The sequence below is a fragment of the Prionailurus bengalensis genome, chromosome C1 (genome assembly GCF_016509475.1).
Source record: "Prionailurus bengalensis isolate Pbe53 chromosome C1, Fcat_Pben_1.1_paternal_pri, whole genome shotgun sequence".
Lineage (NCBI taxonomy): Eukaryota > Metazoa > Chordata > Mammalia > Carnivora > Felidae > Prionailurus > Prionailurus bengalensis.
The window spans coordinates 209,867,238-209,894,036 of NC_057345.1; the positions used below are offsets into that span (position 1 = coordinate 209,867,238).

Consider the following 26,799-nt stretch of genomic DNA (forward strand, 5'->3'; position numbering starts at 1 on the left):
TTGATTAGCTTCTACTTTTTTTTTCCTTTCTCTTGGGTAAGGAAGGATAATTAAAATGCTTTCAGCTAAAATAGAAAAAACCAGGGAAATAACCCACCCAGTCTACAAAAGAGTAATGAAAAGTATATTAAATATTGCTAAAAATGTTCCATTAAGCATACAAGAGTGATTGTGAACCATGGCTTTACTTCAGAAAGTCTTGGGAAGCTTTTAAAAAATTACCAATGTCAAGGCTCCAGCCTCAGGAATCTAACCTACTGGTGGCCCAGGCCTGGATATTTTTTGAAGGCTCCCCAAAAGTTTCTACTATGCAGTTAGGACTGGGAATCGTTAATATAAAATGTATTCTGGTACTTATCAGTAGAATCCTAAACTTGAAGACCCTTGAGTCCAGATGCCTCATTTAAAGAAAAGCAAATGAAGGTTCAGAAGGCGAAGGCGATTTGCTCAAGGCCTCACAGTTAATTAGGGGCTAAGTTTGAACTGGTACCCAGAGTCTCATAACCCCCCAAACAACTCTGTTTACACTGTACCCTGTTGGGGTTGGGACTTCCCAGATCTTGGTGTTCAGAGGTATGAACCTTCTGCCCTTGGTTTCTAAATTGCTGTAGGAATCCATGCACTGCGTTATTAGCAACAATTTTATATCTTCCAACAACATCGAAGCCATTTCTATAAAAATGTGGTAATAACCCATGCAAGAGGAACATCAGTTTTGATCCCAAATGCCTAATAGTAATTTCCTGTGCACATTAACTCAGTCTTGAGGATACATAAAAATGTCCTGCATTACCAAAGTCTTTCCAATCTATAAAACGTCTAGTAGCAGAATATGGTTTTGATCTTTCTAGGTATTCCCTTTCTCTTCCATTGTTCAACACGTTATTCTGACTTCTGCCTAAGAAATAGACAGAAACAGAAATGCTGTAGAGGCATTGGTAGAATTCCACATTTTTTTTCCCCTGTAGCAGAAAAAGTGAATTTGGATTCCTTGCATTCGATACATAATTGGTCTATTTTCTCCCAATGGCCTTAGTAAGCAGTGATTTTGCTCACAAAGCCAAATCCTCGTGAATATCTCATATAAGGGCAACTCAAGTTATAGCCATGTTTTGTTTTGTTTTGTTTTGTTTTGTTTAATTTGCTTCATACTATTGTTACTTCTCCTTGGGCTTGGCATCGTTTCTTCTGCATTTTGGCTGTGGAATTGCTCATGATATTGGCAGCATCTACGGATATCTTGTATGTAAAACCACCTCTCTTTTGTCCTATGGTAAGGTATCATTAATTAGTTTGAAAACTCCGTAAAGCAAGCCAGAACTGTAATTTTAAGAACATTGGTCTTCAGTTGGTGGCTCTTTCATCAAATACCAGTTCTGTAATGGATTTAGATACACATAAATCCCATTTCACTTCAGAAGTTTAATTTTTTTAATGTTGATTACTTTTTTTGAGACAGAGACAGAGGCAGAGAGAGACAGAGCACGAGCTGGGGAGGGGCAGAGAGAGAGAGAGAGAGGGAGACACAGAATCCGAAGGAGGCTCCAGGCTCTGAGCTGTCAGCACAGAGCCTGATGTGGGGGCTCAAACCCACGAACTGTGAGATCATGACCTGAGCCAAAGTCAGATGCTCAACAGACTTAGCCACCAAGGCGCCCCAATGCCATTTCATTTATTTTTTTTTTTTAATTTTTTTTTTCAACGTTTATTTATTTTTGGGACAGAGAGAGACAGAGCATGAACGGGGGAGGGGCAGAGAGAGAGGGAGACACAGAATCGGAAACAGGCTCCAGGCTCTGAGCCATCAGCCCAGAGCCCGACGCGGGGCTCGAACTCACGGAGTGCGAGATCGTGACCTGGCTGAAGTCGGACGCTTAACCGACTGCGCCACCCAGGCGCCCCGAGCCATTTCATTTTAAACTGAGGAAGCAAGTGTATGATTTCAAGTTTGGGCCCCTTCTTTTTTTAGTTTTTTTCCCCATAGAGTTTCAAACCCAGAAAACATCTTAAAGATGCTATGGTCTAAATCCCTTATTTGAAAGATGAGTACACAGAAGCACAGAAAGTCAGAAAAACGTGCCCAGTGTCACCCAGATAATGGCAGAACAGTTCCCAGGGTCAAGTTTCCCAAACAATGAAATCCAGAGTTCTTTGTGCTATGACAGTCTGTATCCAGCATTGCTGTGACTGGGGCAGTAGAAAGGAGGAGAATGTAAAAATCACATATGCTTGAGTCCCGGTGGCCTCCTTTCTTCAACATGATTCTTTTTTAGATTGTCTGCTTTATGTTAATTTGCTGCCTTGTGTCCTACTTAAGAATGACTCCGTGTCAGGTCTTCTATAACCGTTGGCATCTAATTTTGGAATTTGTCAAAAGATGTAGATGTCTTAAAACATCCTAAGTCAAAATGTGGGCCTGATCTAGGTTACAAAGATTTTAGAACCTTAAAACTATGTTTGCCAAGTATCTTAGAATTCCATTTGTCCCTCTAAAGAGATTTTTATCAGTAGTTTATCAAATATTTGAAGGCACTAGATGTAGAGGGAGGGAGATGAGCTTCGGAATGCTTCCAAATGTCAGGTCTTAAATGGGGGGGGGGACTAAAAGCCCACCATTGGTATTATAGGGGGTGCCAGGAGCTGTGGGCATAAATATTTCATGTGGTAAATTATAAGGATGCATTTGCATTTTTATGCACTATTTTAAAGTAAAAAGAATTGTTGAACAATAAGGGCACTTTCCATAATTATGTTCCATTTTTAATATGCAGAGAATTGACTCTGAGTTCAGGGTAGTTATTTGATGAATTCTCAGTATAACCTTGTCTTGTATTTTGCTCTCTAAATTTTGACATCAGATTAAGACCAGACAATGAGGTTGGCTAGTAAAAAAATGATTATCTTGTCATCAAACATATGATGGGTTTTTGCAGTTCAAAAAGTGATCTTCATCCGGTAAATAGTCACAAGTTTAATCTACTTTAAAGGTAAACAATGAAAAGTGTTTACAAAAAGATATACTACAAAATATTACATATTTCTGCATCATTGCATCTGTGTTTGTACACCCGCATTGAAAAGGACGCCTAAGAAGTTGATGGCATCATAATGTTAAGACGGTGATATCTGAAGTTCTGTGGAGATTAGATGATACTAATAATGCGTCTCTGACCTGGGATCACTGCTCACACATCTTCCCCTTGGTCCTTCTTGCATACTTCCCCAGGGAGAATCTTCCTTCAATGCTGATGGCGTCACCATACCCTGCTGTCACAAATACAAACTTTACCCTGTCATTCAAAACCCTCCTTAATTTGTTTCTTTTCCATGTAAACTCGGGTCCCATTCTTTCCTAATATAAAGGCTTTCTTCCAGACAGGCTGAACTTACTAAGGAGTCCGAACCATTCAGTGTTCCCCTCCATCCTTCTTTTTTCAAGGGTTGGATTTGCCTGTGCTTTTTTTTGCCAAGCTGGAAGTTTGCTGTTAGGTGGGATCAGCTTTTAGGAGGACAGACCCAAGGAAAGACTGATTGTGTTCAACAGTCAGTTTCCCCTGGCTGCAAAACTCATCTAACCCTCCCCCCGCCATTCTTTGAATCACTATTTAATCAAGATTTCTTGACCTCTCAACTAGGAAAAATCATCTATTATACTTTCATTGTACTCTGCCATCTCTTTTTACTCCTCTTATCAGAGCTCTAATACTGTATTAGCTCATGTAAAAAAAAATTATCCTCTCTCTTAGAAAAGGAGCCCCATGCGGGTAGAGGTCATGGTGTTTTGGTTCACTGTCTTAGTCTCTCACTGTCATAGTTCCTGACATGCATAATGTCTATACATATGGAGCAAGGCGTATGCATTTTACTATTGATTGAACATAAGAAGGAGGATATATATATATATATGTATATATATATATATACACACACATATATATATGTGTGTATATATATGTATATATATCTTCATTTTGCTTTTTTTAATCAAAGCAATCCCCCCCTCCAAAGTGTGTCGGAGTAAACTACTAAAAGCAGTCCTAAAAAATGCATGTTCTTTGTTTTCTGACTTGCTTCACTGTTACTGATAAATATCAGTTAATAGCTGTGCTTTGGATTACATAGTGTGCTGCAGGAATTTAATCCAGTCTGCATCCCATCTGAAAACTACTATGAACTTCTATATAACTTGCATAGTAAAGTGTCTTAGGAGCTGAGTTGTGCATAAATTATGCTATCTAGACTGACAACTAATTTCTTCTAAATCTCATTGCATTAATTTTCCTGTGTATATAGTCTTCAGATATCTTTAAAATAAAGGTGGGTTTAAAAAATTTTTATACTTTTTAAAACAAGGTAAATAATCCTCCTGAAAAGAACCCCAACAGAAGAAAAGAAAGCCAAACAATGCCTCACTGGTGTGGCTATTTGTTCAGAGAGACATGAGTTCAAATCCTGATTCCTCCAATTACCCATCTCTGACCCATATTCACCAGCAGGACCCTAAGCTTTCCCTAGCTTAGGGAAGGTTATCACTCTACATGCCTCCAAAAGCTATGCAAAGATTAGAAATATTATTTGTAAATAGTGTAGTTCAACATAAGATACATGGTCGCCACTGATTTCATGAAATTGTCATCACAATGCTGCTGCTGGTGTTATACAACATTGTTTAGAAGGGCTCCTGGGTGGCTCAGTTGGTTAAACGTCTGACTTCAGCTCAGGTCATGGTCTTGCGGTTCGTGAGTTCAAGCCCCGCATCGGGCTCTGTGCTGACAGCTCAGAGCCTGGAGCCTGTTTCCAGTTCTGTGTCTCCTCCTCTGTCTGCCCCTCCCATTCTCAGTCTACCTCTCTCTGTTTCTCAATAATAAATAAACATTAAAAAAAAAAAAGACATTGTTTAGAGCTGGCATTCTGCTTTCCAGTAGTAACTAGGAGACAAACAGGGAAAAAAAAAAACATTGTAGGTATCTCTCTCTATTTTCTAAAACCAGGACCCCTGTTTATTTCAAGTCTCCCAATCAGGTGGCAGGAAAAGAAGTTGGATGTTAGGTTTGCCAGTGATGCTACACAACTCATTAATGTTTTTTAAGAGCCCACTTTCTTAATTTCTTTTCTACTTCACTGGGATTTGATTGGAAGGGGAATTAAACTAAACTACAAAAAAGTCACCTTGACAAATGTAAAACATTCTGAAGTATAAATAGAAGTATATTTTGGAATAGAAATAATAATACTGTTGAATCTTCATGAAGTATTTTGCTTTTTGTATGAACTTTGGCATTATAAAAGTAGATGACTTGGGGCACCTGGGTGGCTCATTCGGTTAAGTGCTGGACTTCAGTTCAGCTCATGATCTCCCAGTTGGTAGGTTTGAGCCCCGCATCGGGTTCTGTGTGGACAGCTCAGAGCCTGGAGCCTGCTTTGGATTCTGTGTCTCCCTCTCTCTCTGCCCCTCCCCCACTTGTGCTCTCTCTCTCTCTCTCTCTCTCTCTCAAAACTAAACAAATATTAAAAAAGTTTAATAAAAAAAGATATACGATTTTAGACCCAGGAGGATGCTTAGAAATAATTTATTTTATTATATAATTTTATCTGAGGAAACTAAGGCTCTGGAAAGATGTTTTATTGAACCAACCTGACCATGGACTGTAGCTCATTTCAACCCCATCCAGAATGGTTCTGAGAAATATTTTTAAAATTTATTGTACATGTTTCCTGAACATATCTAATTTATAGCTAAATTATTATTATGCTAAAGAAATAGTTGCTATTTTTTTGTGAATATAGTAGAAAGACCTTGTTTTAAAAATTCTTTCTTAGAGATTTTGTTCTTTGCTACTATTTTGGATGAAAAGCTATTTGGGAAAAGAAATTGGGGTGGCGTTATCTTCATTCAAATGAATATAAATGAAATATACTGCTGCTTGGATGATCATTTTAGAGGCCCACCCACTTGTATATTCAGCAAATACTTATTGAAGACATGGCATTTAAAATATTTATTAAATACTCGATAAAAACGTGTTTCTTAGTTTTATAAAGCTTTTTTATTCCAACTAGAACTGAGAGAGAAGGTGTGTTTGCCAGATTCTTACACTGTATTTGGCAATTTAACTAATCTCTTTGCCTCTCATTTTTCTGTCGGTGTGCCAATAAAACTATTGTCCTCATTAGAAAGTCAAGGGTTTCATATTAAACTATATTCCACAGGAAGGAAAGCAAAAAGTAGTATCAGTTGAAATCTGCATGAAGGTAGTCCAATCGCTCTAACCCGATAACTGTAAAACCTCAGTGGCTTTGTACGATACAACTTCCCTCCTGTTCACGTCATAGGACATGACATATGTCACGGGCATGTGATTCTCAGTTAGTGGGTGTTCCGTGAAAGATGGGAAGGTCTCCCCGCAGTTACTGGGAAGTTTCCATCTGGTGGTCTCACAGGCACCAGCATCTGGGACTTCAAAACACTGCCAGCCAGCAGGAGGGGAATCTTCAAGAGGAGGAGGGATTTTGTGGGAAGTTTGATGACCGACCTGGCGGTGACCTACATCGTATCCACCCACATTCTAATGGCCAGACCTCAGTTATGTGGCTCTCCTTCACTGCAAGGAATGCTGGGAAGTATAGTTTAACTGCATGCCCAGAGAGAACAGAGTTGGTCGTCTGGTTGGACTCTGTCCACGGGTCCTCCTGGCTGCCGCATTCCCAGAGCAAACAAAAATATAGATTGAATTCTCTGAGTAAGTTTTCTCTTATTGCCCTGCAATACTAGAATTTCTTAAAGTATTACTAAAATGTGTCAACATTTGAGCTATGCCTGATGACTTCTGTGAAGGTGTTTTGTTTTTTTTTTAAGTAGAGCTAATTTGTCAGTATTTCTACAATCCTCATCCACCTTGTTTAAAAAAAAAGTGAATAAGTAAATCATCTGGATGTTTAATTGAGAGTTAAAATTTTTTTAATGTTTTAGTTATTTTTGAAAGAGAGAGAGACACACACACACACACACACACACACACACAGTACGAGTGGGAAAGGGGCATAGAGAGAGGGAGACACAGAATCCTAAGCAGGCCCCAGGCTCCAAGCTGTCAGCACACAGCCCGACGTGGGGCTCAAACTCGTGAACTAGGAGATCATGACCTGAGCCAACGTCAGACACTCAACCTACTGAGCCACACAGGCACCCCTAATTGAGAGTTTTAAAAGGCCAAACATGGTCTTTGAAATTCTATTTATTATCACACTCTGATAAGTGTTATTCCTTGCAACCATAAACAACAACTGTAGAATATGAATCAGCATGTGAGTCCCCCTGTCTTCTGGTGAGAGGTGCATGCTGGGTAGTGGCTAGGAAACCTGTCTCTGTAGCAGGCCTTTGCTAATTGCCATCTGTGTGACCTTGAGCAAGATGTGTAAAAGCTCTGAGCTGTTTTTACACCTGTCAAATGATCCGTATTATTTGCGTATTCAATCCTACGTCAATGTGCCTCCTCTATTTTGTTATTCTGTTAAGTAACGCGCTTCATCTATCTTATTACAATGGAGGTTTTATTTTCTGTGCCTTCTTCACACAACCTGGACTTTCTTTCCAACTTTATTTGAAACCATGTAATCTGCAGAAGCCTGAGCTATTGCTCTTTCTCTATTTATATTTGAGGAGCTGACATCCCTGAGATGTTGGAATTGACATAACTGACACCTAGTGACAGAATTCACATGAGACAGGAGCAATAATAATAAATAAATAAATAAATAAATAAATGGCCCTGCTCCCTGGTGCCCTTTTGCTGTGGAAACATGGGAGCCTGTGCTCTCTTTTCCCTGGAGACTCCGGAGATGGAATAAGAGAAGAGCAGGGAGAGGACCTCAGTGCTCCCTTAAACTCACAAGAAAACCATGTCAAGCTATCTGGCTCTGACCAGCTCCAGATGGCAGTTTTAAAGGACACCATGACATGCAATTAGTGTCCAGGCCAGGGTGCCCGGAAGAGTGAGCATTCTAGACTTGTACTGTGAGGAAGATGTGACCAGAGTGAGACAGACTGCCTCACTCTGGATTCTAAAGGGTGTCTGCTTTAAAACAGAAATAAACTCATTCTGAGTTGCTTCAGAAACAGGACTACCTACAACCAACAAATGATGGTGCTTGGAGGGAGGCCCACTTGGGCTCAGTATGAGAGCTTTCTAGCAATTAAAGATGTTCCAAAGGGAGCCAAACTGTCCTGTGAGGTGGAAACTCCCCCTCCCTGGAGCTCTTCTCCCAAAGGCAGGATGGCCAGCTCAGTAATGACTATGCACACCTTGCTTTTCCTGAGCTGTTACAACTGTGATTTCAAGGTCTTTTTCAGCTTTAAGTCTGATGATTGAATCTAATACCCATCTGATAATGCAATTTAGTTCAGTGCCTCCTTCAGCACTTCCAATGTGCTGCCTTTTCTGCCTAATTAATCTGCCTTGATCACCTTTCATTATTTCCACTGTTCAGCAGTTGGAATAGAATGGAGGGACTTTGATCCTGCTGATTATGCCAATAGGAAGGGACAATTCAGTAGCGTGTTTTTTTGTTTTTTTGGGTTTTTTTTTTTTTTTTTTTTTTTGTCCATAGGAACCTCAAGGGCTCATCAGCTGGAGCCTTGGTCTCTTTGTCACCAGATGTAGTGTCTGTATTTTGTAACCAAGGGATCCCTATGTGAGAGGGTGAAATTTCAGGAATAATGGCAGTCACAAACCCCAGAAATAAAAGCCTCTTGTGTAAATCATTTGAATCATCTAGATGTTAATAGAAACAAGGGATATGTAAGTTAATCCTTATATATTGAAATAAGAAAGACAGAAAACACAGAAAGAGAAAAAAAAGACCAAAAGAAAGAAAGAAAGAAAGAAAGAAAGAAAGAAAGAGGAAGGAAGTAACAAAGAAAGGAAAGGAAAAAGAGAAAGAAAGAAAGAAAAAGAAAGGAAGGAAGGAAGGAAGGAAGGAAGGAAGGAAGGAAGGAAGGGAGAAAGAAAGAAAGAAAGAAAGAAAGAAAGAAAGAAAGAAAATAAAGAGAAAGAAATGGGATCTTAATGTTCCTCCAGGAAAATGGTATGACTGGTCACATTTACAAGTAATACTAATTTTCCAGGCAAGTAACTTATTTTCTGGCCAGTAAGCAAGTCAGTTAGAAACATGTATGAATTAACAAAAATAACTTTAGCTAACTTGTGTTTGTCACTGAGGGTTGTTAGTTCATGCCAGGGCCCATGTGCTGGGTGAGATTGGAAAGGAGGGAGGGAGAAGCCATGGGTCATGGCCTACGTGGAGTTATATCCAAGAATGAAGGCTAATTAATTAACTGACCTGGGAGAAGTGTGCGTGCATTCATTCACCCTGTCTGTTCTCACTGAGGACTCTATTAGACACTAAGGACCAACATGAAACGTAGTCTTTGGTCTTAAGATGCTGTGTATAGTCTGGTGAGGGAACTAGACATATAAATCAATAAGTACATGATCTTCCTGATCAGAAAAGAAGCAAGTCCGGAAAAAGGATAATGCTGTCTGTCAGGTTTCATGTGTGTGGTCCCCAGACGGCCATGTGGAAAGGTTCATCAATGCAATAATGTTGTCTTTGTTTCTAGAGTTTAAGAGGGATTTGGGGGGTCTGGAGACTGACAAGAATCTTCTGTACCACTTCTGTTGAGAGAGTAAATGCTGATGAGGAAGAGTGGGTCAGAGATCTTGGGAAAAGTCAGTATCTGGAAGGGGACAGACTTGGTGGGGAAAGCCATCAGACCTGGAAACTGAAGTCTTTCTAGGTGACCTAGAGCCCCTGGGCAGGGACACAGAGAGAGAAGAGTGAGGTAGAACTGAGAGACAAGTGCAGACCCACTTGTCAGGGAAAACTCTGAGAAGGAGCCTCAGAATTAGCAGCGTGAACTGTGATAAGATTGGAATCCTGGAGAAAATATTCTGGTCATGAAAAGGTTGCTTCTAGCCTCTTATCCTTCTCTGTCCTTGTTTAACTTGAAAACCATAAGAAGTTTAGGACGAGAAAGTGCAAAGTGCACAGTCTGAAAGACTAATGTGAAACATAACGTGTATTTCTCACAGCAAGATTTCAACTCAAGATCAGATTTCAGTGTGAGAATCAGATTTTAGGTAGGTGGTTGACATTCAGTCCTTCCAGGTAGTTGGCCCTGTGCTGCAAGATCCCACCTAGAAATTTACCACAGCACCAAAGATTGATTTTGTTCAGGAATGCTTATGGTACTAAAAGCAATTTTGTTTTTCAGCCTTTAAGAAAACATTGAAATATATGGATAGTGATAAATACGTCTTTATTCCTCTGAAAAGATTTCTTTGAGGTTTCAATGTGTCCTATTGTGTATATTTCTTAGTGTAATTGTCTGCCTTCTATTTCTTTATTTGCAACAGCTATTTGGAAGATTTCCATACATACTTTAATTAGAAAAATGCATTTTATAGGAAGTTTTTTTATGACTACATGCAAGAAACTAGATTTATTCCCAAATAAAATGCTCAAAAGTACATTGATGATTTTCTTCCAGGTTTTTCAGCTTCGCCTTCTGTTTAGGAGGCAGATGTGAAGGAACATGGGTGCAAGTCTGAGTAGCATGATTTCTTCAATCCTTTTGTTCAAGTTTCTCTAAATACATCTGCCAAAATTCACTGAAGACTAACCACTGGGACTTGAAAACAAAGAAGGAAGAACGAAAGGGGAAAAAAAGACTCCTTTTTGTTTCCTAAGCTGTATTGGGCTTTTATTTAGTTGAGGTTTGAGACCCAAATGACACTTCCCCAGGATGTGTATGTGACTAATTTGAATGAGAACAAAGAAACTGCTGTAGGTGGAGGAGCTTTGACACACATCCTCAGCCTTTCATATTTAGAATGTTATCCAAACCTGCAGGAAGGATAGATGCTGGATCCAATGTTCTGTGTAAGCATTTTTTAGTTTGGTTAGTTTCAGTTCCAGTGTTAGTAGATGCTGTGTGTGTGTGTGTGTGTGTGTATGTGCATGTACGTGTGCATGTGTGTATGTGTGAGAAAGAGAGAGAAAAGAGCGAGAGAGAGAAAGACAGAGGGAGAGAGAGAGAGAGAGAGAAATAGTAAATTCTTAATGTTGCTATTGGAAAAAAAAACACACAGAAGTTGATAATAAAAGCAAGCATCTCAGTGTTTTGTTTGAAATCTGGAAGAGTAGGTAAAGAGAAACAGATGGGTCATTAGGCTTTGAGGCTGTGACATTTGGAAGCCAGAGTTCCATTTTCCTTGAAACTGTGAATAAACAGCTTGGGAATAGTCTATGATGTTCTTTTCTGATACTGGTTTTATTCCACGGGACGCAGGGCACCAAAAAGCAAGTGTTAAATTGTCTTGCCGTAACTGTGATGCTGGAATGTATTACTTTTTCAATACTTTTACTTCCTATATTTGATTTTAGTGTAACTGAGACTTAGGCTTATATGAGCCCCACTTAAAGGCCAGGAATCTTTCTGAGGTTTTTATTATAAGATGACCCTCCTGGTTGAAGTTTTATCTCATAGAGTAATACTCACGACATATGTTTACACAACGGCCTAGCTTGTTGGAGCTGGAAGGAACTATAGCGATGTGCATACAAATGAAGACCAAACAAATGAGAGCAGGCAAAGCCCATTCAGAGCTTGCTACAGCAAGCAGTTACCCACCATCACTGCTAATCGCAGAGATTCGAAGGCAGGGCGAAGAACGAGAAAAGTTGGTGGGAGAAACTTAACGGCAAACAGGCAAGACTTCAGATTTGCCCCAAGTGGAGGCTGTTGGCATGGGGTAGTGGCCCGCAGACCAGCCAGAAGGAGGGCGTCCTATGTGATTGGATAGAGATGCTTATTTGATTTTCTCTGCTGGTCTTACGTTAGAAGCAGGGGCAAAAATCTAGGAAGCTATCAGTTATTAATCAAGTTAATTAATAATCAACCCTGGTTGTTTGGGGCCAAACAGACTGTTGTTTGGTTGCCTGGATTGGTTGTTAGAGATAGTAGTCTGACTTCCTGTAAGTCTGACTCAGGGAGGGTACATTGGCTTTCTGGGCTCATTACTGTAGATGATGGGTTGGAATTCTATTTCAATATGTGGTCTGGCAATTGTCCACTTGTGTTTTCAATCTCTCAGTGATTATCTGGTCCAAATGTAGAAAGGTTACGTAAATTCATAAAGGGCAAATGGCTATGGTTAATTTTTTAAAATTTGTTTGAATGTCTATTTATTTTTGAGAATGAGAGAGAGAAACAGAGTGCAAGCAGGGGAGGTTCAGAGAGAGACACACACACAGAATCTGAAGCAGGCTCCAGGCTCTGAGCTGTCAGCACAGAGCCCGACGTGGGGCTCAAACTCACAAACTGCAAGATCATGACCTGAGCAGAAGGCAGACGCTTAACCGACCGAGCCGCTCAGGTGCACCTACAGTTCATTTAAATTAATAGTATCTTTTGCATGTATGACACTGCTTAGTTTTAAAAATAGTTTAAAATAGAGGTGCCTGGGCGGCTTAGTCGGCTAAGCGTCCGACTTCAGTTCAGGTCATGATCTCGCTGTTCCTGAGTTTCGAGCCCCACGGGCTCTTTGCTGCCAGCTTGGAGCCTGGAGCCTGTTTCAGATTCTGTGTCTCTCTCTCTTTCTCTGCCCCCGCACCCCGCTCCTGCTCTGTCTTTCTCTCTCAAAAATAAATAAACATTAAAAAAAATTTTTAATGTAGAACCATTAGATCCTCCAAATTACACTGGAGAGGTTAGGCAAGGCTGATATTATCTTTACATTGTAGTTAAGAAAAATGAAAAAAAACAAAAACAAAAATGAGGCTCCAAGAGGAGAACCCGAGTGCTCAGTGGCATGGATTACTAGCCCATGACCATGACCAGGGATGCAAAACTGGGCCACTCAGATGACCTCACCTAGGACCTCTTACTCTATTATACACCTCTTCTACCTCTGCCCCACAGATTCTGGTAATATGGAATCAAAGTGGGACATTTGTCCCACATTGCTGAAAGTTGATGAGTATTTGAGCCTAAACATAAAGAAACCAAAATACAGATTCCCTGAACCATCTCTGTGATTTTTTTTTTTTTTTACTGCAGTCTTTCCCAAAGATTCCTCATGTGAGTGATACTTTCAACGTGGTGACTTTTAGGGACACCTGGATGGCTCAGTCGGTTAAGCATCAGACTTTGGCTCAGGTCATGAACTCACACGGTTCCTGAGTTCCAGCTCCACATCGGGCTCTGTGCTGACGGCTCGGAGTCTGGAGCTTGCGTCCGGTTCTGTGTCTCCCTCTCTCTCTGCCCCTCTCCCACTCGCTCGCTCTCTGTCTCTCAAAAATAAAGACATATTTAAAAAAGGAAAAAAAAATGGTGAATTCTACAACTGTGATTGTTAGAGAATCAGATTTTGCGGAACACTATTAGCTCTGTGCCACTTTGATATATTTATAACACTTGCCTGATCCTCTTGTTCCATTAGGAGCACGGAATTTCCACACACATCAGAAAGATGCCCGAGGAGTTGAGAAACCTATTAAACAAATAAATAAATTAAATACTTATTGAGCAGCATGCTAGGTGCTAAGGACACCACATGGAAAAAACAAAACAAAAAACAAAAAACAAAACTCAGTTCCTGCTTCCAAGGACTCAGGGCCTTTTGACAAGAACAGATTGATCGAAAGATGATATATGACAGTATCAGTGCGGAGATGATGGAATCCCAGCCTGGGGTGGGGATATGGGTGGAGGAAGCTTCGGAGGATACTTAAGTTGAATAACCCGGTCTGAGGGGCCTTCCCCAAGGAAAGACAAGATACAGAGGTATTCGAAGCAGGTGAGGTCGAGGACGGTCGTGCTCAAGACAGCCTTGTTTTGGTGGCAGGTGGAGGGGGGAGGAAGAAGGTACGACCAGTTTCGCGGTGTTTCTTGAACACAACGTTCAGGTGGGAAGTGATGGTGTGGAAGGGGAGTGGCAGGGTTGGGAGTCTTTTGGGTCATAGGAAAGAGATCAGACGTACTTCTGTGGGTCACAGGAGGCTTCTGGAGAGATGTGAGTCAAGAGTACACTATAAACAGGTTGTGTTATTTTGTTTGTTTTTGGTTTTAAACACTTCTCTATAGGCACTATAGAAGGGCTGTGGCATCCATTCCCTGAAACAACACTGTTCTGAAAGTAACAAGCGGTTGTCACTCATATTACGACCTGTGTGTTTATTTTTTTAATCTTATTTATTTTGAGAGAGCGTGTGTGTGCGTGTGTGCTAGCGTGAGCTGCAGAGGGGCAGAGAGAGAGAATCCCAGGCAGGCTGGGAGCTGTCGGCACAGAGCCGGATTCGGGGCTCAAACCCACCAACCTTGAGATCACGACCTGAGCTGAAATCAAGAGTGGGACACCTAACCGACCGAGCCACCCAGGTGCCCCTTGCTACGTGTGTTCTTGAACACTTCTGTACATGGGTACCAGAATGCCAATTATATCCATTCCCTATAAAATACACTTGGTTAGATTTGCATTTTAAACAGGTCATTTGGGCAGTATATGGAGTTCATGCTTTGGAGAGAGAAGGATAGATGGAGACTAAGAGAGAAGCTGCAGTAATGATTAGAGTTGGAACCAAAGTAATTGAGGTAGATATGATACAAAGGGCAGCAGAAGAGAAAGCAAGATTTTCATAAATAAAACCTGCAGAATATACTACTGATAGATTTGGGGAGTAGCAGTTAAAGAAAGGGAGAGACAAGCTTCTAGTTGGGGTGGTTGGCTGGACAGGACAGGAGGAACTACTGGCTTAGTAAGAAATGGCGTCAGTCCAATATCTGAAATGTTAAATTTGTAATACCCATGGGGCATCCAGAGAGACCCAGCTGGCGGTTGGATAAAGGGGTGCAAAGTTCAGGAGAGGGGCACCTGGATGACTCAGTTGGTTAAATGTCTGACTCTTGATTTCGGCTCAGGTCATGATCTCACAGTCCTGGGATCATCCAGCCCAGTGCTACGGTCTGCCCTGGGCATGAAGCCTGCTTGGGGTTCTCTTTCCCTTTCCCTCTGCCCCTCCTCTCTGTGTATGCATTTTCTCTCTCTCTCAAATAATAAATAAATAAATAAACAAACAAATAAATAAATAAAGCAAGCAAGCAAGCAAGCAAGCAAGCTCGGGGCAATGATCCAGGATTGTAGTAAACTATTTAAAAATCGCTAACAATCCTGGAAGGTAAAATCACAGGAAAAGTATATCTAATAGAATGAGAAGATTGGCAGCTAACCTAGCATCTTGGGGACAACATATAAAGGACGGGTGAAGGAAGAGAACATATGAATGACAGGGAAATGGTGTTGTGTGTAGAACGCAACCCAGGAAGATGGGCCATTCGGGAAGCCAAGAGAATCGAAGATATAAATGAGAGTAATAAAGGAGTTGTCAAATGTCTTAGAAGTGTTTTCTAAATTTGCCAACTAGAATAGGAGCTCTTAGCACAAGCAGTTTTACTAGAGCGGTGGGCTGAATTCAGGAATTCACAGGGGGTAGCAGAATGAATGGAAGATATGACAGTAAAGACAGTGAGTGTAATATGCTCTTTAAGAAGTTTCCTTGAAGTTGAGGGGAACCTGGGAGGCTCAGTCGGTTAAGCATCTGACTCTTGGTTTCAGCTCAGGTCATGATCTCACAGTTCATGGGATCAAGCCTGCATCAAGCTCTGCACTGTCAGTGCTGAAATTGCTTGAGATCTCTCTCTCTCTCTCTCTGTCTCTCTCTGCCCCTCCCCCCTCTCAAAAGTAAATAAACATTAAAAAAAAGAAGTTTCTGGGGTCTCGGGTGGCTCAGTCAGTTAAGCCTCCAACTTCGGCTCAGGTCATGATCTCACAGTCTGTCAGTTCAAGCCCCACGTCCGGCTCTGTGCTGACAGCTCAGAGCCTGGAGCCTGCTTCGGATTCTGTGTCTTCTTCTCTCTCTCTCTCCTCTGCTCGTGCTCTCTCTCTCTCTCTCTCAAAAATAAATAAGCATTTAAAAAAAATTAAAAAAAAAAGAAGTTTCCTTGACAGTGAATGCAAGAGTTACTAAGAGACGCACGATTCATTGAGGTTTTCTCTTCCAATGAGAAAACTATTTCCCAGTGATATTAACCTGCACACGGTGATCTCCATCCCTGTTATATTTAAACGGTGTAATCTCCAACACATTTCCAAGTTCACAAAAATAGATTGAAAACATATTAGGAAATCATTCTTTTTGTTTTAAAAGAATATGGGAAGAATTTGACTTATGTTTAACAGAATGTAATTCTGGTTAACACACAGAATCGACAGAGGAACTGAAAGTCCGAAGTCACAGCACGGAGCCATTACCAAAGTTGGAGAGCAAAGAGAGAGGGCATCACGGGGCATCTTCCAGAGAGCCTATCAAAGCTCAGGAATGGGATGGAACACCAGGACCGCCTGTAGTCACCAGCAGACTGGGAAGATGCTCCGTAAGCCCCACCTTGTTAGCAGGAAACCATAGCTCAGGTAAGATCATCATCTCTCACCCGGTGATTCCTTGTTTCTCCAGAAACTACTTTTACACAACTGTCGCTTAGAGAACCATAACCACAGATATCACTGTCTCGGCCCATAGAGACAGCATAAGTAGCCCTTCACACAAAGGGTTGAGACAATATATTGTCTCTGTTGGGGGGGGGGCATTAGTCACAGGGACATAGAGAAGTGAATAGCGCTTCTTGGAGCTGTAGAATGAGGCAGCTCTGACAGCTTGAAACATCTTGTATTACGTTTCTTTAAAGGCATGTCGAGGCCTCATCTAAAGCAGTTTTGTTTTGTTTTGTTTTTTAGAGAAAGAGCAAGCAAGCGGAGGAGGGGCAGAGGGAGAGGGAGAGAGAGAATCTCAAGCTGGGTCTATGCTCATCGCAGAGCCTGATGCGGGGCTCGATCTCGCGATCTTGAGATCATGACCTGAGCTGAAATCAAGAGTCAGGTGCTCAACCGACTGAGCCACCAGGTGCCCCTAAAGCAGTTTTAATTTATAAAGTTTAAGTGATTTAGAGTTTATGTCTCCTTTGTTTCAAAATAGATCTTAGGCAACTGGGAAGAATTGAACAGAAAGTGAAAGTGAGGATTCATAGGTAACAAAAACTATCTGAAGGCAGTGGAGACAGTCTAGATCATGAAGTATGTGCAGTGATGAGCTGAACTCTGTAGCTGGACCTTGGGCATGCCACTAAGTTTCCAGATCTAAGTCAACCGAGTTAGAACACTTTAATGGAATTCACCTTTAAATTTCCCAAGCTGCAATTCAGATCTGCAGTGTAATTTTGAATTGTTGACAGATAAATATTATTAAACATCAAGTTTTTAGAAGCAGCATATGTTTGCTTTGAAGTGATTAGTCTTCATGAGGGACTCACCTAGAGCTGTCGGTGTAGGAGTCACAAATAATCAAGTGACCTCCCGTAGTTTTCAGGTTTCTACCCGTTAAGAATGTTAGAGGTCTGAAGAAAAGACCAATCCTTTAATGTTCTTTTCAACTCTGATACTCATCCTGGAAACCAATTTACATGTGTTCAGCCTGTGGTCTCTCTAGTAGTCATGCACAAGTTAAAATTGGAACAGTATGAATGATCTCTGTATTTGGGAAGGGATGTTTCTAGAACCGGACCCAGACAGAGACAGAGCAGTAGCTTCCCCAGACTTAAAACGTAACTCACAGTGCTGGTGATGGAGCCACAAAAATCTCGGGGAAGAAACAAGTGAATTTAGCAGAAAGTAAAAATGTATTTTTGTGAGTAGAGTATAAATAGCTATAGGTGTTTGAGAAGATGCATGTATTTTGTCAAAAAGAAAAGAAATGTAGGGAACAAATTATATTTTGTAGAAAAAACAACACCTCTCCCAAAGAAGCTTGACATCTCTATCCAGTTGGGACTTATGATTAATTTTAGGCTTATTAGTAGTATTTTTTAATTATTTAAATTTTTACCAGTTCTAGGGGCGCCTGGGTGGCTGAGTCAGTTGAGCAACCGACTTCGGCTCAGGTCATGATCTCACAGTCTGTGAGTTTGAGCCCCGCGTCAGGCTCTGTGCTGACAGCTCTGAGCCTGGAGCCTGCTTCGGATTCTGTGTCTCCCTCTCTCTCTGCCCCGCCCCCCCCCCCCCCCCCCCCCCCGCTCATGCTCTGTCTCTCTCTGTCTCAAAAATAAATAAACGTTAAAAAAATTGAAATTTATACCAGTTCTGTTTAAAAAAAACATGAATGATATGTACTCGTACTGGGACTAGAGGTCTAAAAGCAAAAACATTACCTGAATGTTTATTATGTAACAGCCACTGTCCTAGTGTCTGAGAGCACAATGATGAATAAGGCATCCTTGCATTTAGGTGCTCAAAGTCAAGTGCAAGACAAATACAACCATTACAATATAATGTGTTAGATACAAATAATGCATGAAACAAAAGAGAAATCAATTCATTTCTCCTGGGAGTGTATGATTTGGGCAAGAACAATCAGGGGATTTTATTGGGTAAAATAACAGCTTGAAGATGGAACATTTGACCTAGTAGAGCTTGAATCATCAAGAGCTGCTCACCAGGAGGATGCTGGAGAAGAAGTCGGCCGTCTGGATGAACACCTAAAATGCTGTAGGATGGAACAGAGTGTGTTTGGAGTGAAACGCGGGGGAAGACTGACAGAAGAAACTACAGAGTTGGTTGGTTCCAGAGAGCAAGAATCCTGAAGGGCCTTGTATATTACCTAGAAATGCTTTCAGCAACAACATGCCAATTACGTGGCTTAAGTAATAATGGCTTCTGCTAACCCCCATTGCACTGCCAGCTCCAGGTATTTTCCAACTGTTCACTGTTATCATTGAGGACACGGGGACTTTCTACTTTTTTTTTTACTCTGCCCTTCTGCTACCCTTGACGATTTTTTCATGATCATGAGCTGACATTTCTGGGCATCGTGCCCCAGCAAACGGTCCCTTTCATCTGGTCGGCCTAAACTGGGAAACGTGTCCTCTGGACCCATCATCACTCAGTGAAGGGGAATGGGATCTCCATGAGTTTACAGAGGGCCCTTCTTTCTCTTAAATCTCTCAGAAATGAAAGCAACAGTCTGTTCTCAGGGATAAGGGGAGAACAGCGTTACGTAAGCAATGGACAGTATCTGCCACATCATGGTCAGGGTTTGAACATTATGCGTAGCTATTTTGTAGTCACTTAAATATTTTTAAGATAGGTATAAGGCAATTCCATTTTCATCGTGAAAGGTTCATGATGACCCCAAGGCTTCCGGAAGTGGTGACTGCGTGGCCGTTTATTAAAATAGAAATTGTCCATTTGAGTTGCGCACCATAGTGGGGAAGTCAGGACTTCATTTCTGACTGTGCTAAGTTGAGAGCGCTCTGGGACATCTAGTTTAGAAGCTAGTAGACACTTGGAATTACAGGTCTGGAGCTAAAGAGACTCAGCACTATGACAGACTGAAGTTAGAGACGTTTGGAGTGTTTAGAACCCTAAGACCAGATGATTGTAAACTATAGGAAAAGGCCATGGAGACGGCAAGGAAAAGGAGTGTGGACCCGTGGCAACCAAACATTTTTAAGTGTGGGCAGAAGAAGAAGAATTTGTGCTATAAATGGAAGTGAAACAATTAGATGGTCCACAATTAAACTTTAACTGAACCTTCGGAAGGGTGCCTAAAAATGAGTACAACCGTGATATGTTTTTGACACTTTGACGTGACTCCTCTGAGAAATTTAGAGTGTAAACAGGATTTATAACACACTTTCACTTTCTTCAACTGCAAATTCCTGAAGCGTCTCTTCTGCTTGTTGACATCTCAAATCTGCCTTCCTGGGTCTTTCGGCTCTGTTTGTAGGGCAGCAAACCTTCTGCTGATCGGAAGAAATGACATAAATATCTTCAGTCCCGCACCCTCTCCATCTTACGTGACGAAAGAAGTAGATAAAGGTGGAAAAAGAAAATATTTTTGGAACATTTTGATAAAGACACGTTTGTGCCTATGTTAAAAGAAATGTGAGGGGCGCCTGGGGGAGGGGCTCAGTGGGTTAATTGTCCAACTCTTGGTTTCAGCTCGGTCATGATCGCATGGTCCATGAGATCAAGTCCCAAGTTGGGCTCTTGCTGACTGCACAGAGCCTTCTTGGGATTCTCTCTCTGCCCCTCCCCCACTTCTCTCTCTCTACCCCCCCCCCGTGTTTCCCACTCCAAATAAATAAATAAATAAATAAATAAATAAATAAATAAATAAAAACTTAATGAATAAATAAATGTGAAATGCAGGAGCAAATGTAGAGTCCCATAGACAACAACGCCAGTGCAAGTTAGGGTTTCTTATGTACTAGAGAAACTATCATCATGAACACTCAAAAGAGCATTACGATTACTTGAACAGTGAGATGGCCTTTGTCCATCTTAGGCAAATAACCAGTGAAGGGAGCTTTTTGTTTGGAACAGAAGTTGGTATTTACCCTTCTCTTTTCGTCACACTACCTCTTCATTATTTTCTCCTCGCCACTGGGCCACTGAAAAACGAATCCCTCTACCAGAAACACCAGAACTGCGACCCATAATCTTTCTCCCTAAACAACAGAGATACTCAGGTTCACACCTAATGCTAGAGAGGAAAGAATACTTCACCTGTTCCACCTATCAATACCCACCTCTGCCAACTGTCTGCCTCTGGTTTTCTCTCTCTCTCTTTCACACAAGCACACACACACACACACGCACACACACACACACACACACACACACACACGCACGCGCGCATGCACGGATGGACTGCTACCCGTCACAGACTATCGCTTTACCGAAAGTAGTTTAGCCACTTGGAATGGCTGCTTTTAACAACTCTTTTGAGGAATGGAAGAATTACCGACATAAAGCAAAGGAACGTGTCAGGAGATCTCAATTCTAATTAACATTGCCACTGGTTGCTGTGTTACTCTATTAAAGTCACTGCTGTTTAGTAAATCAGAGATTCCCCAGAGGGTGATTCCTGAAGGCAGTGGAGGATGGGGACCCAAATGCTCATGAAAATAACGGGAAAAAGTGGAAGTTATACAAGTGAATATAATCACAAAAATTCAAATTTCAATCACTGAATCAATCAACAAATAGTCTCTAAACAGCTTGTATCCAGCTCTGTAATGGTTTCTGCGGGTCATGTCTGTGCCGGTGCATGTGCACTAACACGCATGCACACACACGCACCCACACATTCACACACGCACACACACATTCACACACACACAGGTTATACGAAACATGGTCTCTGCCACTCAAAGATCTTGCTATGCTTCCTTACGACACAAAATGATGGAACATAAATTAATTAGTATAACTAAGTGTATTTTTATGGTCACCTACTGTTTACTGTACATTAATATCATCCAAAGAAGAGAAAACTTGGGCAGGCTTGAAAAACGATGGAGGGCTTAATGGAGACGTGGAGTCTTAAACCAAGATTATGTCAGGTATTATTTGTAATCAAGTCTTTTTGAGATAATGATAATTATTATTAATTGAGTAGAGATGTAGAGAGAAGTTTCCACATGGGGCAAAGAGGCTGAGTGAAGGTGCAGGCACACCTGTCATGGCTTATCCCTGCCAAGCCAGACTGACTGAAGAAGCATTTTTGGAAGTAAATACAGAAGGCCTTGGCTCAACTCTGTATGGAACAATCTTGAAAAGGCCTCAGTTTCTAGGGTCACCTAGGTGGCTCGGCCCGTTAAGCATCCAACTTTGGCTCAGGTCATGATCTCACGGCTCGTGGGTTCGAGCCCCGTGTCAGGCTCTGTGCTGATGGCTCAGAGCCTGGAGCCTGCTTCAGACTCTGGGTCTCCTGCTCTCTCTGTTCCTCCCCCACTCGTGCATTCTGTCTCTCTCCCTCAAAAATAAAGAAACGTTGAAAGAAGACCTCAGCTTCTATGTGTTCAACGATGTGTGTTTCTGCCATTTTGAGGAGATCCACCATGGGATGCAAACTGAAGTGCCAGGAGGACCAGCTGTAACATTAGCAAGTAAATGAGAAGACGTGCCTCCTTCAAAACAGACGTGCTTTGCTTATACATTCCATACATGGGGATGTTCCTGACTCCCACAAAGCATTTTCCCCATCCTTCCGGAAACTTGAAGTTTTTTTCTTATAGGTTATATATTTCCACATTGGCTAGAATCTTAGACATGAAAAAAAAATATTTCCCCATTGCAAAGAAAATCTGCGTACTGATGAGCATCAGGACTGAATGATGGACATGCAGGTGACCTGGAAAGCACAGGGGCCTCTCAAGGGGACAGAAGCTATTCGATGCCAGCTGATGCTCACCATGAGAACTGTTTACCTCAAATTTCAAGATTTAATTGCTATTATGTGGACTCTCCCAAGTTTTAAATACGGCTCAAATTTCAGGAGAAACTGAATCGAATAATTCACTTCCTCTGGCTGGGTAAGACCTAAAGCTGCCAGTTTGCATTTTCTGGCTTGTAAATCAAGCAGTGACCATTCCATGAGGCATAGAATTGACCCTGAAGCAGAGAGGTTGGGTCATAGTAGAGGCAGCAGGTGCCGGTAGACATCCTGCCCTCTTGGCTTTCATTTTTCAGAAGCTGTACCTCCCTGAGAAGGATGTGCTGAGGGTCTGAGTGGGGATCAGAGAATGGCACATGGGTTTTGATGAGCAAGAAGGGAGGAACTGATGTATGGCATTCTGTGAATAGTAAGGACTAGCAGCTTATCCCTTCACAACATCCTGGAACACTGGCCTGGCCTCTGACTGGGACAGGTGGACAGGTGGGTGTCATAGAGTCCAGATCTGGAGTTCTCTCTTGTTCAGCAAGAAAGCAGGATGCAGGATTAAAAATTCGAGAGAAGCTAATGTCTGGGAGGAGACAAGAGCCCCGAATAAGGGCCTTTGCTCCGTTTTTATTAAGATCAGAAGACTTATAAGCATGATGGACGTGCATAAGGAAACAATGAAACCATGAACATTAACTCACGGGCGTGGGGAAAAGGGGGTTTTGGAGATATGTGGTGTTAGGGGTTTGCGTCAATACAAAACAAGATTCTGGTGCTGGGCGAAGATTGTTTTCAGCAGACATGGGGCACCACATCTGTTTACCTAAACTGGCCTAGGGGACAAGAAAGACAGAGCATGCTACCTCAGGGTCAACAAGGCACCTTTCTTTGGCTAATGAGCTCAACTCTGGGCAACTTTGTCCACTGAGGTCCATAGCCCTATTTACCTGTTTACCTAATTTGGTCCTTCCTTCCCGTGAAAGCTGCTTTCTGCTATTGTACTAAGTTGGGGGGAGGCATTTCTGCCCTGAATACCTAATCTTGTTTACCTCATCTTGAATATTTTCATCTTGAGATTCCCTATTCCTGTACCTTTGTCCTGTACTGGGGACCTTTGTCCTGCTTGTCCTTTACTGGACCTTTGTCTTATACTGGGGAACTTTGCCCTGTTTACCTATTTTATTTACCTAATCTTGTTTACCCAAACTTGGATGTGTACATCCTATGGCTTTCTAATTATTTATGCTTTGTTAACCCATTGGTGTAGGCTCAGGGAATTCCTAAGCTTGTTCCCCACAGGTGGGCAGAGTTCACATGAGGTTTCCAGTGAGGCCAGACTTCATACTTTATGGTTCGAAATCCCCAAATATGGAACTCCGTCCTTCAAGGGAAAAAGAGACTCCCTCATGATGACCAGTATGGCCTGAAGACTTAAAAAGCCATCTTGTAGATTCTGCTCTAGAGAACAGTTCTGGGCCTTTTCATGACCCATTGCAGGGAAACATTTTCCACCACCATTCATGAGTCAGTTCTTCACATCCAAGAAGAGTCCTGTGCACACAAGTTCGGGGAAGCAAGAACACACATAGTTTTGGTTTCATCGAAAGAAAACAAAGAGATGTGCCAATTCTCGCACGCCACATTTGTAGAGTAAAATTTATGCATAAAATATAAGATAGTGGTTGAGCACTGTGATTTGGCCATCCAGTAGATCTGGATTTGAATTTTAAATCTGTTTTTTTTTTTTTGTTTTTTGTTTTTTGTTTTTGTATTAGTGATAGCATGGGGTACATCCCATCATCTCACTGAGCTTCATCCTAAGGGATAGACAATAATAGTGTCTAACTCAGCGATGCTGTTGAGAATTAAAGGTGAGAATTAAGTGAGATAACGTGTTAACACACTTAGTATGGTATCTGGAGCACTACAGACATTAAGTAAATACTAGTTATCACTATGACTCCAGATACCTTTCCAGATATCTTTACAAGAGAGCACAGAGAAACTCTGGTACGGGGTAATGCAAGAAAGTTTCCGTAAGTGGTGGCATTTGAGCTGGGCCTTGAACGGAGACAAATTTAAACAGAGACGGAAGCAAGAGAAGTACAGCCAAAGGGATCTTGGGTTGTTTTGTTGGGGACAGTGAGAGCCCCAGTTCCAACCTGACCACTGAGCATACCCATTCCCCAGACTATGGTTTCTAAGACATTAGCCACTCTAATTCATATTCTAATCATGTCTTTGAAGAATAGGAAGATTACAAAGGTGTTAGGGTGTTAGCCAAAGGCCTAAGATTGGATATCCACCAAGGAGATCTAGCTGAATGGGGGCCATTTAATACAAGCAACAGAAAACCAGGAGTCAGCAAAGGGAATGATGATTGAATTCCAGAGTGTAGTCTTTGAATACCGAATTTTTACCAGTTGAATTTTGTAAGCTTATTTATCTATTTTGAGAGAGAGAGAGATAGCGAGCATGCACACGCACAAGCGCACACACGAGCAGGGGCGGGGCAGAGAGGGAGAGAGAGAATCCCAAGCGGGCTCCACACTGTTCATGAGGCTAGAACTCAAGAACCATGAGATCGTGACATGAGCTGAAACCGAGAGTCGGACACTTGACTAAATGAGCCACCCGGGAGCCCCTTTACCAGTTGATTTTTAAGAAAGATGCTTTCCTCTTGAAAATTCCAAAACCTTTTTACTGATGATGCTGGAATCACTGGCGAACTTTGCTAATAAACCTCCTGGCAGCTACAGCTCAAAAACATTCATGATCCAGCCCTTTATATCCAAGAAGAGTCCTAAGTACACAAACTGAGAGAAGTTGACCAGTGTCAAATTGGGCAGCAGGACTGGGAACTGTGGAATAGTATTTATGACAGTAATTCCTGGCAAAACATACCAAACCTATATGGTTTTCTTCTCCCTCTTTTTTAGTTCAGGTGAACCATGCTTTGCAACAATGTTAATAAGTTAATATTTTGGTGGGAATGACTTGAGGAAATTTCATTACACTGCTGTGCCCCAGTTTTTCTATCTTCATAGAAAAGATAAAGGAAATCTCACTGTGTAGGTCATTGTAAGGATTAATTTTCAAAACGCATAGAAATGCCTGGTATAAAGCTGGCTTATAATAGCTAGTAGGCCCACAGTTTATGCTGCTACCCTCCAATTTTACTTAAAAAATCTGAAAACTTTCAGGTTTTTTTCTAGGACCGAGACTGAATGTTTCCTTGGGAAAGCAGAGCTCATTGCAAGTGTGATACAGGGTTTTCTCTAGATACACATGATGTAACTGGCTACAGGACTGCCGACAGTCCGTGCTTTCGTTTGTGGATTTTCCAACAAAGATTTTAGGTCACTGTCATAGCCATTTTCGGGTTCCCCTGAGGCTACATTTATAAAATTTGGGGAAAGGATCAGGTGCAGGCGTTAAGACTTGGTTGCTGCATTATACAGAATCATCATAAAAATCTTAATCTCTCACAGTGTTTCTGTTCTGCTTAGTAGCAATGAACGGGATTTGAAATCATGCTGTCGAGGATGTGGGAATCACAAGAAAATATTGATATCTCCAAATGTAAACATATCTTTTAATAAACACCTGACTTGACTTTCATTCATTCATTCATTCATTCATTCCCTTTATATTTATTTTCTAACAAATATTTCTTCAGCATCTACCCTATACCATTGCAGGGGCGAGGTGCAGAGGTGCAAAGTGTGCAAGGCAAATATGGTAGACCAGACCCACATTCCCAAAGGGTATAGTCTAACAGGGGAGACAGAAATAAAATAAAACATTCTCTTTTTTTTAAGTTTTATTTTTTTTTTTGAGAGAATGAATGAGACAGAGCGTGTGCAGACAAGTGGGGGAGGGGCAGAGAGAGGGAGACACAGAATCCGAAGTAAGCTTCACGCTCTGAGCTGTCAGCACAAAACCCAACGCGGGGCTTGAACCCACGAACTGTGAGATAATGACCTAAGCCGATGTGAGATGCTTAAGCAACTGAGCCTCCCAGGCACCCCTAAAATAAGAGTTTCTTATAAATGTTATGAGGGGGGAGTACTAAAGACAGTGAGATGATTTATTCTCTGGTAATTCAGACAGGCTTCCTAGAGAAAGTGATATTAAATTTGATACTGGCATGACAAATACGAGTTAGGAAGTAAGAAGGGATAGAGTATGCCTACAGCTCACTCACTGAAGTGTGGATGAAAAAGATTTACTTTCAGAACCCAACTGGTATTAAGCATTTTAATATGGTGACATAATTCCCAAACCGTATCCTTTTCTCCTTCTTCCATTTCTTCACATGATCTGGCGCATTTGGGATGCAGTTTGGTCCCAATACTCTCCTTCCTTTGTATCCATGCTCTCGCAATGCACTTTTGTAGTTTCTTATCAGGAAGCAAGGTCTATTTCTTACCCCTTGAATCTGGGTTGGCCTCGTGTCTT

General features: G+C 41.5%; 1 protein-coding gene across 1 annotated transcript in view; it reads left to right on the forward strand.

The window, feature by feature from the left end:
- Nucleotides 1-26,799, forward strand: part of NYAP2 (neuronal tyrosine-phosphorylated phosphoinositide-3-kinase adaptor 2) — a 266,012-nt gene that overhangs the window by 176,330 nt on the left and 62,883 nt on the right. The window contains exon 5 of the mRNA XM_043578003.1: nt 16,323-16,529. Within this exon, the coding sequence (XP_043433938.1) occupies nt 16,323-16,529 (207 nt within the window). The remainder of the gene's footprint in view (nt 1-16,322; nt 16,530-26,799) is intronic.